This window comes from Lepidochelys olivacea, assembly GCF_965140295.1.
Source record: "Lepidochelys olivacea isolate rLepOli2 genome assembly, chromosome: 27".
NCBI classification, from domain to species: domain Eukaryota; kingdom Metazoa; phylum Chordata; order Testudines; family Cheloniidae; genus Lepidochelys; species Lepidochelys olivacea.
The window spans coordinates 7273776-7289748 of record NC_140437.1 but is presented as its reverse complement, the minus strand read 5'-3'; the positions used below and the strand labels follow the sequence as shown (position 1 = coordinate 7289748).

Sequence of the window (15973 nt, the reverse complement as noted above, 5' to 3'; positions counted from 1 at the left end):
GAGGCTCTTCCACAAATCAGGGTGTTGTCTTGCTGTCCCAGCAGGCCCCAAACAGCCCATCGGAGGATTGATTACCTTGGGAGAGGCTGTGACATCTGAACCAGGCACAGCATTGTCAAAAGCGCCGGGCCCTTGGATCACTCCCTGTCATAAATATAAAGAGAAGGGTAACCACCTTTCTGTATACAGTGCTATAAAATCCCTCCTGGCCAGAGGCAACATCCTGTTACCTGTAAAGGGTTAAGAAGCTCAGCTAACCTGGCTGGCACCTGACCCAAAGGACCAATAAGGGGACGAGATACTTTCAAATCTTGGTGGGGGAAAAGGCTTTTGTTTGTGCTCTTTGTTTATGTGGGTGTTCTCTCTTGGGACTGAGAGAGGCCAGACAGAATCCCTCTTCTCCAACCCATCCTAATCCAAGTCTCCAATATTGCAACCAGTATAGGTAAGCCAGGCAATGCGGATTAGTTTATCTGTTGTTTTATTTGAATTTTCCTTGTGTTAAGAGGGAGCTTTATTCCTGTTTTCTGTAACTTTAAGATTTTGCCCAGAGGGGGATCCTCTGTGTTTTGAATCTGAATACCCTGAAAGTACTTTCCATCCTGATTTTACAGAGGTGATTCTTTTACCTTTTCTTTAATTAAAATTCTTTTAGGAACCTGATTGATTTTTCATTGTTCTTAAGATCCAAGGGTTTGGGTCTGTGTTCACCTGTACAAATTAGTGAGGATTATTATCAAGCCTTCCCCAAATAGGGCTTGGGGGGATATTTTGGGGGAAGATGTCTCCAAGGGGTCTCTTTCCCTGTTCTTTGTTTAAACGCTTGGTGGTGGCAGCAAACGGTTCAAGGCCAAGGCAAAGTTTGTACCTTGGGGAAGTTTTTAAGCTAAGCTGGTAAGAATAAGTTTAGGGGGTCTTTCATGTGGGTCCCCACATCTGTACCTTAGAGTTCAGAATGGGGAAGGAACCCTGACACTCTCGTCCAGTGAAACCAGTTTTACTGCTCAGTTCAGTGAGAGCAGAGTTGAAAATTCCACTCAAGGCGAATAGCCGCACTGGAGATCCTCCCATAACAGAGCAGTTCTGAAGCTCCCTGGTTGGGAGCACACAGAGCATTTGGGCGCACTGTACTAAGAGCTAATTTCAGTCTGCTTTGAAAATTCCTATTGCTTTCTAACACCCAAAACTGGCTGGCTGTAACAAGACTCACCCAAGATGCCTGGGGTAGAGACAAAGGTCAAAGCCAGGTTTCCTGAGTCCTCCATCAGTGCCTTAACCACAAGGCTATTATCCTTCCTCTGTGCTCATAATAAATCTGTTATAAGTACCCAATGCCTGTGCCTGATGGATTGTATAGAGGTAGTTTCTCACTTAACAGAGTCTGCATCCCGCTTCCACTGTGTAGTTTCTCTCGCCTACATCTGTTTTCAGTAGGTATTTTCAGAGGTGTTGGAAAGTGCTTTAAAGCAGCACACTAGAACCAAGCCTCAGGACTGTAGGATCATGGGCCATTGCCATGTGTTCCTTTAAAAAAACAGAAGGATGTGATTAATATTATCCCTTAAAAAGCTTTCCTCCATCAACCAATACACTGTGCCAGCAAGAAATAGTCTGTGTTTGAAGCAAAGCATGTCAAACCTGTTGCTGCTTTCAAAAACAAAAGGAAAGCATAATGCATTTTCTGCTCTCTACCTCAGAATACTGCAAAGCGGTTAAAAGTAGACACAATAGACGGTAAACATTGCTAGGTACCAGACGTGAGAAGAGCCATGGGAACCGAGCGCTAAAATTGTTCTGCCTCTAACGTGTCCTAGGCTCTGAAATGGAAACATTTTGTGGGCTGAATGAAGTGATATTTGTTTTTCGCACATCTGTGGGTCTGCTCAGGGCATGGTAAATAATAATAAAATAATGATAATAATTTATTATTTATTATTATTTAGGTATTATGTTGCAGAAGTACTTAAAAGCCCCAGTCATCGACCAGCGCCCATTGATTAGTCTCTCTTATTTCCAGTCTGAATTCATCTTGCTTCAGCTTCCAATCGTTGTCTCTTGTTCTGCCTTTGTCTCCTAAAGTAAAGAGCCCTCTGCTATCAGAGATCTCTTCGTCATGGAAGTACTTATACATCACGACCTCTCCGCCTTCTCTTGGATAAAGGAAATAGATGGAGCTTCTTTCATCTCTCCCTGGAAGGCAGCTTTCCCAGACCTCAGATCACTCTTGTAGCTTTTTTTTCAACCTTTTCAAGTTTGTCAACATCCTTTTTAAAGTGTGGACACCAGAACCGGGGGCAGGATCCAGTCACGGCCTCGCTAATGCCCTATACAGAGGTAACACCACATCCCTGCTCCTCATCTACATTACTTTGTTTAGACACTCAAAGATCAAGTCAGCTTTTAAATCACCGTACTACACCGGAGCTCACTTTCCATTGCTTTCCACCAGGAACCTTACACCTCTTTCAGCACCGGGCTACAGAGTCTCTGCCAGCACAGCCCCCTAGTGTAGACACAGCATACACCAACAGGAGGTGTTTTTCTGCTGATGGCAATGCCACCTCCCTGAACGACATTACCTAGGCCACCAGAAGAACTCTTCCGTCAGCATAGCTGCCTCGACACTGGGGGGCTTGTCTTCATTGCCGTGTTGGATAGATACACACCCCTGGCAGACATAGCTATGCCAGTAAAGGTAGGTTTCAGAGTAACAGCCGTGTTAGTCTGTATTCGCAAAAAGAAAAGGAGTACTTGTGGCACCTTGGAGTACTTGTGGCACCTTGGAGACTAACCAATTTATTTGAGCATGAGCTTTCGTGAGCTACAGCTCACTTCATCGGATGCATGCCGTGGAAACTGCAGCAGTTTCCACGGCATGCATCCGATGAAGTGAGCTGTAGCTCACGAAAGCTCATGCTCAAATAAATTGGTTAGTCTCCAAGGTGCCACAAGTACTCCTTTTCTTTTTTCCAGTAAAGGTAGTAAGTGCAAACCAGATCTCACTGCTTCCCAAAATACAGCCCTTTCCCCCATCTGGAGAAGAGAAGACTGAGAGGGGACATGATAACAGTTTTCAAATACACAAGTTTTCAAGGAGGTGGGAGAAAAATTGTTCTTCTTAACCTCTGAGGATCAGGCAATAAGCAATGGCCTTAAATTGTAGTAAAGGCGGTTTAGGTTGGACATTAGGAAAAACTTCCTAACTGTCAGGGTGGTTAAGCACTGGAATAAATTGCCCAGGGAGGTTGTGGAATCTCCATCACTGGAGATTTTTAAGAGCAGGTTAGACAAACACCTGTCAGGAATAGTCTAGATAATACTTAGCCCTGCCTTGAGTGCAGGAGACTGGACTAGATGACCTCTCGAGGTCCCTTCCAGTTCTATGATTCTATGATCTTGTAAGTGTAACCTACATTCTTTGTTCTTAGATGTTTGTCCTTGCATTGCCTGCATTAAAGTGTGTGTTGTTCAAATGAGCCCGCCTTACCAAGAGAGGGAGATCACTCTGTGAAACTGTCCTGACCTTATCAGCATTTACCACTCCACCAATTTGTGTGTCATCCACAGACTTTATGAGCACTGGCTTTATATTTTCTTCCCCATCTATAGATTGCAAGTGAAACAAAGAGCTACACTCTGCAAAGCGAATAGATAGTTAGCTGCAGTGCAGTGGAGGCCTTATTATTATTTCCGGTGTTTGAGCTTTCAGAAGTGTGCTGGGCCTTCTCCAGACACACATTGGCAGGGGAGATAGATTAGAAGACAGAGAGAAGCTAATGGATGAAAACACACTCCTATAGCCTAAGATTCCACCTGTTCTACAATAAAGTCTTTTTTTGTTGGAATGCATTGTTATCCACCTATGAATCTAGGGGCTATCTAAAGAGGGGCCTTGGTAGCATATGGGTTTTGCATACTGCTCTTTTACAGCCAGAGTCATGGGTTCAGATCCTGCATTAGCTCAGATGGGAAAATGGGTTTGCTCACCAAAATCTGCTGGAGCCTAGCCCATAATCACCTCTTAGGTAGAGGATTGGCCAGGGCTGCTCAAGAAGCCACAAGCCTGAAGCAGCAGGGAGCGCTGCCAGTCTCAAGTGAGGTGCACTGGAGGAGCTATGTTTGTGCAGGCCTGCGAACTACAGGGCAGGGGACAGATGCATTGCAGAGCTGGCCAGCCTGTGTCCCTCACTTTCCCAGCTGCCTTGAAATAATGTGCTGGCTCCCTTTCCAGTTGGTAAAACTTTTTCCAGCAGTTCCATTTCCCTGTCATTAGCAGCTGCTTCAATATTTCAGGCTTGTTTCCTCGGTCCACAGGATTTTTCAAAAAGAGAGTTTTATTCCAGCTAGTCCCTGTTGTGAGACCTTTATACTTTACCTCTCTCTGTGCTCATCAGCTTCTGTAGTGGCCCCATTTCCTGCAGGCCAGGGCCAGGATCACTCACACAGCTGCCAAATTTTGCAAATCTCTTACAGGTGTTCAGGGTCCTGGCCAAAGATTGCAGCTGCTGCAGCCTGTGGGCGTTTCACTACCCTACTGGCCTCATGCAACTAGGGGCAACTGAGTTAAGCAGCCAAGCATCCTGCTGTACATTGCTTCTCCCTCCCACCACCTCTGGCATTCCCCTTGTGTGCTGTTCTCTGTGCACAGAGCAAAGATCTCAGGGGGCAGGGAGAAATAACCAATAAAGGATGATCTGGAAGTCTGAAGAACTGGGTGCACTTTGCAGCTCTGCCACTGACTTGTAGCATGATCTCGGACAAGTCTTTTTGCCTCTCTGGGCCTCAGTTTCCCCATCTACAAAATGGGGATAATACTGCTGCCTTCACAGGTGCTTAGTTGCTACGTTGATAGACCTATAAATAAATAACTAATAGATGAACCACTAGAACTGAGATCAGAATTGGGCCAGTACATCCAGTTGAAAGTGATACTTGCCCATGACACCAAATTAAAGAGTAGCCATCAACATGGTCCCAGTATTCCCTGAAATTCCCCGGGCTTTGGGTTATCCAGCTGTGCTATGAAAAGTAACATCAGGAAGAGCTGCAGAAAAGAATCTAGTCTTAATCAAATGTGAGGTTCATAATAGACAAGGGGAATGAGTCAAACCCCCGGGGATGCCTATTCAGAGTTTTCTGCTAAGTCATGCTGCGTGTCTCCTTCAAAGTCCTGAGCAACCTCAGATCCCATTGGAATTGAGGATGTTCTGTGCCTTGCTAGGTTAGGGCATTAAACAGTATTGCTTAACCCGTCAGGAAAACCTTGGACCAGAGTAGGGAAGAGTGTATGGATCCACAGAGCTGTTGCAGCAGTTACAAACAGCCAAGAAGAAAAAACAATGCAAGATGTAGGTGAAATTCATACCACTGAAACTGACTGGGTTGCACAGTCCAATTCCAGTCACTGTCTGACCCCTAGCATGGCTATCAGCCAAAGGGGCAGAAACGGGAACACTTTCATCAAAATCTAAAGCAGCTGCATGCCAGAAAGCACTTGGGAATTGGGTTTTATGCTCCAAACCAGTGGTCCCCAATGCGGCGCCCATTTGTCAGCAGCATTTCAGCGGCGACGCTTCTCGATGGTTTTCCGGCGGCCACACTCAGCAGGGACATTTTGGCAGCAGGTGTCTGGCACCCGCCACAGTCTTCTGGAAATAGCAATATGCTATTCCCACGGAAAGGTTGGGGACCACTGCTCCAAACTATGCTCCTTCAAATGCTCCAAACTATGCTCCTTCTTTCAAGACATGTGTAGTCCTGACCTCTGGGCATGTTCTATACCATGGGCACTCTCCTCTCCCAAGAGGGCCCTGCCTGTGCATTTTCTGATCCACACAGAGCCTTAAAATTTATAACCACCTGAGAGAATCTGTCAACTTACTGCAGTACATGAATTTCCCCTTGAAGTACTATCCATAATTTCTCATGACACAAAACCCTGAAAGTGCAGGATTCATCAGGATGCTGCCTTCCATCTCACAGATGCTGTAAAAGAAATATCAACTATCGTCCAGAGATATTGTCATAATGACAAGGAGTAAAGATTCATGTTAAAACGTACCTAGCTCTTTATGGCAACAGGAAGGATTTGTTAGGAATTTAGCCCTCCAGGAATTGTACCTCAATGCTACAGACTGCTCTCCCAAGAGGCAATAAATTTAGTGAGTTAACAAAGCCAGGTGATGCATCGTGATTAGTGGCTCTGTGGTACTTACTGCTCCGAACTCCTGCATAAGAGACCTGTTATGTTTCTTGGCACACCATCAGAGAAGTTCGATAAAAACATAGAATACCCTTGCTGGAAGGTTGCAACTAAACACAACTTTATTTCTCAGAAATCAGAATGATAACACACAAGAACCCAAAACTGAGTGACACAAAACAGGCTGCTCCCCAGAAAACAGAGAGGCACAACTCATCTTAGTGCAGGCTGACAGTACGCTAACTGACTCTGATCATCTCATGTTTCCCTAAAGAGCCCTAGCCTGCAAGCAGGACCAGGAAACCCCCTCACATTTGAAGTGGTGTTTGCAGTTCTTACCCAGTCCTCGAAATACCACAAGACCTGGGTTTGATACTCCCTTGCTTCCAGACCTGGCAAGACAGAATGCGCAGCCCCTGTTGTGCACCACTCCACAGTTGCTGCTTCTGCTGGATAAAGGAGCAGCAGAGATCAGGCTGTAGGGAGCCCTTCCAGCCTCCCCGTGCTGATGGGAACAGGGTGTAGGGACGTCCCTGGTCCCTGTCAGTGTTACCAACCCCAGAGCCTCATTGAGTTTTCTGTAACCTCTACAGAGTGGTCACCTGAAAGAGCTCTCTGAGGAAGTGAAACTGTCCACCGGAGTTGCCCCATGTGGTGACACTTGACCCTCCCTGCAGTATGGGTGTGGCCCTGATATGTAATCACCTAACAAGATGTAATAATGGAATGATCTGGTCCATGAGGGGAAGTTATTGTCTACTGGGTTATAAGACTTTCCTGTGTGAATGTGTTGTTCTAGCTTAATAAGGGATTGGGGGCGGAGGGGAGGGAATCAGTACAATGGATCCAGATAAGCAACCTCTGAACAAACTCTTGGGGGCCAATTACAAGAAACTGATTAGCTTTGAAGATCCAAAACTTGTCTCCAACAAGCTACAAGCCTTGTTCTGCCCGTGCTGGGAACCAACAGGTTAAAAGGCCAGAAATAGACTTGATTTCTGTGACAGGGTGACCAAAGGAACAGCTGGTAAAGGATTCTCTCCCCCAAGGCAGAGAGAGAAATGGTTTGTGATTAAGGGAACAGATTCTGCCAGAGGGACTGTCAAGGTTCCTTCCCTACTCTGAACTCTAGGGTACAGATGTGGGGACCTGCATGAAAGACCCCCTAAGCTTATTCTTACCAGCTTAGGTTAAAAGCTGCCACCACCAAAGTGTTACACAAAGAACAGGGGAAGTGCCCACTTGGAAAAGTCTCCCCCCCAAAATATCCCCACAAGCACTACACCCCCTTTCCTGGGGAAGGCTTGATAAAAATCCTCACCAATTTGCATAGGTGAACACAGACCCAAACCCTTGGATCTTAAGAACAATGAAAAAGCAATCAGGTTCATAAAAGAAGAATTTTAATTAAAGAAAAAGTAAAAGAATCACCTCTGTAAAATCAGGATGGTGAATACCTTACAGGGTAATCAGATTCAAAACATAGAGAATCCCTCTAGGCAAAACCTTAAGTTACAAAAAGATACAAAAACAGGAATCTACATTCCATTCAGCACAGCTTATTTTATCAGCCATTTAAACAAAACAGAATCTAATGCATATCTAGCTAGATTGCTTACTAACTCTTTACAGGAGTTCTGACCTGCATTCCTGCTCTGGTCCCAGCAAAAGCATCACACAGACAGAGAACCTTTGTTTCTCCCCCCGTCCAGCTTTGAAAGTGTCTTGTCTCTTCATTGGTCATTTTGGTCAGGTGCCAGTGAGGTTATCTTAGCTTCTTAACCCTTCACAGGTGAAAGGGTTTTTCCTCTGGTCAGGACGGATTTAAAGGTGTTTACCCTTCCCTTTATATTTATGACAGGGACCATAGGAGTCTGGGGGTCTATAGGATGGTTGACACCCTGCACGAGGCCTCCCAGTCAGACCACCCTCCCAATAAGTTCCCAGCCCTTCCTGTACAGAGTCAGATCCACAGAAGGAAAAAGGGGTGGAGGTGTTGCTTGACTGTCCACCTAACCTATCCCCTGCTGCTGCCCTATTCCCCACTCCTACACACCCCAGGGACAGCCATCTGTTTTTTACTTTGAAAATAGAATCATAGAATCCTAGAATATCAGGGTTGGAAGGGACCCCTGAAGGTCATCTAGTCCAACCCCCTGCTCGAAGCAGGACCAATTCCCAGTTAAATCATCCCAGCCAGGGCTTTGTCAAGCCTGACCTTAAAAACCTCTAAGGAAGGAGATTCTACCACCTCCCTAGGTGGTAGAAAATCTGGTCTCCCTAGATGGGAAGGCCCCAGCAACAGAAGGCCTGGCTAGGAGGAGTCACTCCACTAAACACAGCAGGATACATGAGCTGTAGTTTACTGCTGAGTGTACCCACAGGGCACCTCTTGTGCCTGATCCACCAACCATGTGAGTTGTTACAGCCCCAGCTAGACAGACTTGGCCATTGAGCTGGAGAGAAACAGCCTCCCCTCAAAAAAAATTCTCCTGAAGACACTGACAAACCAGTTAATTTCATGCAAAACAGGGACGGGTGTCAGAAGGAAGCTGTGTTTTATAGGCAGGCTGGGATGCAACCCCCCAAGAGATTGGACCAGGATTTTCAAAAGCGCCCAGTGATTCTGGGAACCTGAATTCTTCGTCGCCTGATTTGGCATGTCTGCCGCTCTGAGAAGCTGCTGAGCACCCCGGGCACCGCGCGATATCAATGGCAGCTGCAGGCGCTCAGCGCCTCTGTGAATCAGACCCGACTTGTCTTACCCCAAAAGCTGAGACACTCAGAATCACTGGACACTCAAAATAACAGAGCTGTACTCTTTGGCGGGAATAATAACCAACACCTGGCTCAGAGAGAGTTCATTCATTCCTTGATCTCAGAGCTGGGGAGTATGATTATCCCCATGTCACAGATGGGGAAACTGAAGCGCAAGGACAAGGTGGTGAGGGAGAGTGACTTGTCTAAGGTCATCTAACAAAGCAGTGGCAAGGCCGGGGTAGAATCCAGGCCTCCTGAGTCCTGCGCTAACATGCTATCCACTAGGCCACACTACCTCCTAAAGCACAGCTCACAGCTCTCCCATGTGGTGTTCAGGACCCCCTGTCTGGACCTGTTCAAATGTACCTACCTTGTCCCACCCCTGCACAGCTGTTGGACTGCATTGTCAAAGGGGACTAGTGACTGTGGCTGCCCCAGGGAGTGCCGGGGTGCTCAGCATGCACCTGTCCTAAAGGGTCTCAAACTGGGCACCCAAAATACGAGGCACCAAGAATCTCTAGTCCGTGGCAAACGCAGGCCAACACCTTTTACCTGCACCTACTCTGCCGAGTCCCAGGCAGCTCCACTCCCCCACTGTGAAATGGCATTGCTGAAGCAAACAATTCTTGGGGAAATTGTTCCTGGGCTGGTTGGGTGGCTTTTTCTGGGAACCTGCCAGTTTCTTCCCCACCAAGGCAAGGGAGATCTGCCTGCCAACACCAGCCTGCCCCTTCTGTTTTGTGATGTGTCACTACACTTAGGACTCTTCCCTGGCGGAGCAGAGCGGAGTCACCGAGTCCCGAGTTCTACTACCCTTTAGCAGTACAAAACTCCATCTGTGACTATGCATGCTCCTATCGTTGTCTAACTGCTGTGTCGGCCTCCTGCTCGGTCCCCACTTCACACAGCCATTGTGCTATTACAATCCTGCTCTCGTCCTTCACCCAGCGGGGCTCCTCCGTCTGGAAGGGCCCGACGCAATGAGGGAGACACACACACTCAGTGCCTTGCTCGTCGCCAGGATCTGTTAAAGAGCAGAGCTTCCCCTTCACTCATCTTCCCCCAAGCACCTTCCATGCTGCAGCTGATGCCTGTGATCTACTAACCACCGGCTCTTTCTGTTTCTTGCAGCTGACCTACCTGCCCCCTCCGTGGGGCGAGTGTCGCTTGTCGGATGTGGGGTTAGACTTTTTCCCCATTTACAGTATCACGGCTTGCAGGATCGACTGTGAAACCCGCTACATTGTGGAAAACTGCAACTGCAAAATGGTCCACATGCCAGGTCAGTCTGCATGGGGATGCGTGGAACATATCTGACTGTGTGTGGTTGGGCTAATGCCTTAGGCTCTTGTTTTGGCACTAGGACAGCAGCCACATCATCTCAGGTGGGACCTGGAAGCCCTGATGCTGTGGGTGGGCTCCCCATGGTACTTTTTGGGACCGGAAGGGTTTGCTCTGGCGCCTCCCACAGGGTGCTGAGTGGTGTCTGCATTTCAGTGGTGACGTCTGGAGCCTCCACAGTGAGCCAGGGCTGCTGGATCAAGCTCGGAGCTTGGAAGGGGCTGTGTATGTGCCAACAGTTAATCTATACAAGCACTTGCTTATGAAGGGAGCCAGGCTGGTCTAGTGGCTTGTGAACTGGCCTGGCACTCAGGAGAGTTGAATTCTCATCCTAGCTCTGCTGCTGACTTCCTGGGTGATCATGTGCAAGTCAGTACCCCTCCCCATGCCTCAGTTTCCCCATTGATAAAATGGGGGCAATAATACTGCCCCTCTTGTAAAGTGCTTTCATATGTACTGATGGAAAGTGCTAGATGAGAGTTAGGCATTATTATTATGTTGCTTCCTGTCACTCTTCCTGCCACTCTGTACGACAGAGACATGATTTATCCCACTGGCTTCCTGGACCTTGAGACCTGGCTCTGCTCAGCTACTTTGTCCTGCTCCAAGTGGCACCAAGCAGCCAGAAACACAGCATCTCTGGCTCTCCTTGGGTTCGCCCTGCCTAGGGGCAGTTCCTGGATGTTGTGCAGATGCTGTTGTGGTGGCATTTTGCCCAGCCTAGAGCATGTGGCAGGGAAAAAGAGGGCCTGGCCAGAGTGCTCCCATGATCCCCAGCTGGCAGAACAGCCCCTTGGAGCAGGACTGGCTCCTGGCCAGCCTCAAGGTCAGGGGAACACAAAAGCCATCTTATCCCACCCCCTACTCTGTACTGTCCGGCACTGAGTGCAGGAGTTGGAAACCAACCTTTCCTTTGTCCCAACCTCACTGGCCTGCCTGTCACACAGAATCCAGGCCCATAGGACATCACACCTAGGTGCAGATTGGCTCTGCTTAGCAAGGAAGATTAATAGATTCCTGCCCCTACCCATAGCTTCCCACTAGTCATTACAGTGCGGGGTAGAATCCTTATCCCATTGATGCCAATGACAAAACACCTATTGATTCCAGTGGGGCCAGGATTTCACCCCAGGTGCCTGAAGCAGGTTTTAGGCTACAAACTGCTAGAGGGCTTAGGCTCAGTTCATGTACATGAAGTAGGCTGCAAGGCTGTTGCTGTCTCTCTGAACCCAGGGCTCCTGCAGGATCTCAGAAGCCTGGAGTATGTTTGCAGTTAAAATTCAGCAGTACATATGAAGGAAACCCTAGGGAAGTAATACTGTTATTAGCTAATAGTGACAGGGGATTCGATTGTTAGGAATATAGATAGTTGGGTTTGTATTAGAAATATAGTTATTGGACTGGGAGAACCACACGGTGAATTGTCTGGTGGCTTTGAAGGTTGCAGATCTCTCTTAGACATCTAGACACCTAGACAGACTTTTGGGCAGTGCTGGGGAGAAGCCAGCAGTAGTGATTCATGTAGGTACCAGTGACACAGGGAAAGGTAAGAGAGAGGTCCTGGAGGCCAAATTTAGGCTGCTAGATAGGAGATTAAAGTCCAGGAGCTCAAGGTGTCAGTCTCTGAAATGTTCCCAGTTCCGCATGCAGGGCCAGAACTTCAGGGTCTCCAGTGCATGGATGAGACGACAATGGTGTTGGGAGAAGGGATTTAGGTTTATTAGGAACTGGAGAATCTTTTGGAAAAAGAGAAAGGATGGGCGCCACCCAAACCAAAACAGAACCAGATTGTTGGCATGAAAATGAAAAAGGTTGTAGAGGAGTTTTTAACTAAGGGCAGGAGGAAAGCCAACAGGTGTGGATAGAGACATTCCTTAGAGGAGGATTTATGAAAGGGATACTCTCAGTGAAGAGGAGAGGATAACATACAGGTAGGAACTGAAGAGAAACAGTCAAATGAAAAAGAGTCCCATACAGTTCCATCACATGAAGGCAGTCAACTAAATATTGACAAATTTTAACTGTGCTTGTATAAAAATGCAAGAAGTCTAAATACTAACATAGGTGAGTGCCTGGTATTAAATGTGGATATTGTTATAATAGGCATCACAGAAACTTGGTGGAATGATGATAATTGATGGGACACAGTAATACCATGGTGCAAAATATATCAGAATGTCCGAGTCGGTCAAACTGGTGATGGAGTAGCACTATCCATTCGAGAAAGCATAGAGTCAAATACAGTAAAAATCTTAAATGAATCAAACTGTACCAGAGAACCTCTCCGGATAGAAATTCCACGCTTGGATAAGCATATAGCATAAGGAATATACTACCGACTGCCTGACAAGGATGGGGAAATGCTTAGGAAGATTAGAGAGACCAGAAAATAGAAAACCCAATAGTAATGGGGGATTTCCACTATGTCCATATTAACTGGGAACATGTCACCTCAGGATGGAAAGCAGAGATAATATGTCTAGATACCATGAATGACAGTTTCTTGGAGCAGCTAGTCCTGGCACCCACATGGGGAGAGGCAATTCTTTTCATTTAGTTCTAAGTGGAGCACAGGATTTGGTCCAGGAGGTGACTATAGCTAAATTGCTTGGTAATGGTGTCTATAATGTAATTAAATTTAACATCTTTTTAGGGGGGAAAACACCAAAGAAATCCACCACAATAGCATTTAACTTCAACAAGGAGAACTACACAGAAATGAGGCGGCTAGTTACACAGAAATTAAAAGGAACAGTCACAAGAGTGAAATGCCTGTAAGCTGCATGGAAACTTAAAAAAAAACCAAAAAACCATGATAGAGGCTCAAACTATATGTATCCCCTAAATAAATAAATAAAAATACTAAGAGGGAAAAAATGCCACCGTAGCTAAACAGCAGAGTAAAAGAGGCAGTTAAAAACAAAACAAAAATCCTAAGTCAACTCCTACTGAGGAAAATAGAAGGGAGTATAAACTCTGGCAAGTCAAGTGAAAAAGTATAATTGGGAAAGCCAAAAAAGAATTTGAAGAACAACTAGCAAAAGACACAAAAACTAACTGCAAACAATTTTTTAAGTTTCTCAGAATCAGGGAGCCTGCCAAACAATCAATGGGGCCACTGGATGATTGAGGGTGTGTTATTCATTTTACACGTAGCTTTGCAGACTCTAATGTGTTCTGTACACACCTGTTCTGATTTATTCACATTTGTATGCATAAATTACACCAGAAAGGAGCACTCAAGGAAGACAAGGGAGTTGACGAGAAGACAAATTAATTCTTTGCATCGGTCTTTACTGCAGAGGATGTGAAGGAGATTCCTACATCTCAGCCATTCCTTTTAGGTGACAAATCTGAGGAACTGTCCCAGATTGAGAACTGTCAGTAGAGGTGGTTTTGTAACAAACTGATAAATTAAACAGCAATAAGTCACCAGGACCAGTTGGGATTCACCCAAGAGTTCTGAAGGAACTCAAATATGAAATTGAAGAACAACTAACTGTGGTATCTAACCTATTGCTTAAATCAGCCTCTGTAGCGCATGGTGGGAGGACAGCTAATGGAATGCCTATTTTTTAAAAAGGCTCCAGAGGCGATCCTGGCAGTTACAGGCCTGTGAGCCTGACTTCAGTACCAGGCAAATTGATAGAAACTATAGTAGAGAACAGAATTATCAAACACACAGATGAACACGATTTTTTGGGGAAGAGTCAATACAGCTTTTGTAAAGGGAAATCATGCCTCACTAATCTATTAGAATTATTTTAGCAAGTTGACAAATATGTAGACAAGGGTGATCCTGTGGATAGAGTGTACTCAGACTTTCAGAAAGCCTTTGACATGGTTCCCCACCAAAGACTCTTAATCAAAATAAGGAGTCATGGGATAAGAGGGAAGGTCCTTTTATGGATCAGTAACTGGTTAAAAGATAGAAAATAAAGGGTAGGAACTGATCAGTTTTACAGTGGAGAGAGGTAAATAGTGGTGTCCCCCAAGGATCTGTACTGGGACCAGCGCTCTTCAATGTGTTCATAAATGATCTGGAAAAAGAAGTAAACAGATTATACAAAACTATTCACGATAGTTAAGGCCAAAGCAGACAGTGAAGAGTTACAAAGGGATCTCACAAAACTGGGTGTCTGGGCAACAAAATGGCAGATGAAATTCAATATTGATAAATGCAAAGTAATGCACATTGGAAAATGTAATCCCAACTATACATACAGGGGTGGTGGAACAATTTGTATAGTGGGGGTGCTGAGAGCCTTTGATCCAAACTGTAAACCCTGTGTATAATGGAAACCACTTCAAGCTTGGGGGTGCAGCAGCATCCCCTGCACCCTTAGTTTCAGGACCTATGTATACATAAAAAAGGATGACGTCTAAATTAGCTGTTACCACTCAAGAAAGAGATCTTGGAGTCCTCATGGATTGTTCTCTGAAAACATCCACTCAATCTGCAGCGGCAGTCAAAAAAGCAAACAGAATGTTAGGAACCATTAGGAAAGGGATAGATAATGAGATAGCAAATATTATAATGCCACTATATAAATCCATGTTACACCCATACCTTGAATACTGCATGCAGTTCTGGTCATCCCATCTCAAAAAAGACATACTAGAATTGGAAAAGGTACAGAGAAAGACAACAGAAATGATTAGGGGGTGGAACAGCTTCCATAAGAGGAGAGATTAAAAAGACTGGGACTATTCAGCTTGGAAAAGAGACGACAAAGGGGGGATAGGACAGAGGTCTATAAAATCATGACTGGTGCAGAGACAGTGAATGAGGAAGTGTTATTTACTCCTTCTCATAACACAATAATTAGGGGTCACCAAATGAAATTAATAGGCAAGCAATTTTAAAACAAACAAAAGGAAGTATTTTTTCACACAACGCACAGTCAACCTGTGGAACTCCTTGCCAGGGGATGTTGTTAAGGCCCAAAGTATTACTGGGTTCAAAAAAGAATTAGATAAGTTCAAGGAGGATAGGGCCATCAATGTTCATTAGCCAAGTTGCAGAAAAGGACCTGGGGATTACAGTGGACGAAAAGCTGGATATGAGTCAGCGGTGTGCCCTTGTTGCCAAGAAGGCCAACGGCATATTGGGCTGTATTAGTAGGAGTGTTGTCAGCAGATCGAGGGAAATGTTCAGCACTGGTGAGGCCACATCTGGAGTACTGTGTCCAGTTTTGGTCCCCCCACTACAGAAAGGATGTGGACAAATTGGAGAGTCCGGCAAAGGGCAACAAAAATGACCAGGAGGCTGGAGCACATGACTTACAAGGAGAGGCTGAGGAAACTGGGCTTGTTTTGTCTGCAGAAGAGAAGAGTGAGGGGGGATTTGATAGCAGCCTTCAACTACCTGAAGGGGGGTTCCAAAGAGGATGGAGTTTGGCTGCTCTCAGTGGTGGCAGATGACAGAACAAGGAGTAATCGTCTCAAGTATGGGAGGTCTAGGTTGGATATTAGGAAACACTATTTCACGAGGGGGGTGGTGAAGCACAGGAATGGGTTACCTAGGGAGGTGGTGGAATCTCCATCCTTAGGGGTTTTTAAGGCCTGGCTTGACAAAGCCCTGGCTGGGATGATTTAGTTGGGGTTGGTCCTGCTTTGAGCAGGGGGTTGGACTAGATGACCTCCTGAGGTCTCTTCCAACCCTAATCT

The 15973-nt window shown here is 46.0% G+C and overlaps 1 protein-coding gene across 4 annotated transcripts in view; it reads left to right on the top strand.

Moving 5' to 3' along the window:
• The window catches only part of LOC311513594 (acid-sensing ion channel 2), a 1297158-nt gene that overhangs the window by 1238106 nt on the left and 43079 nt on the right, over window positions 1-15973 (top strand). For all 4 annotated transcript variants that reach the window (XM_084615520.1, XM_084615519.1, XM_084615517.1 and 1 more), the window contains exon 4: window positions 10094-10244. In XM_084615520.1, coding sequence (XP_084471646.1) covers window positions 10094-10244 — 151 coding nt within the window. The remainder of the gene's footprint in view (window positions 1-10093; window positions 10245-15973) is intronic.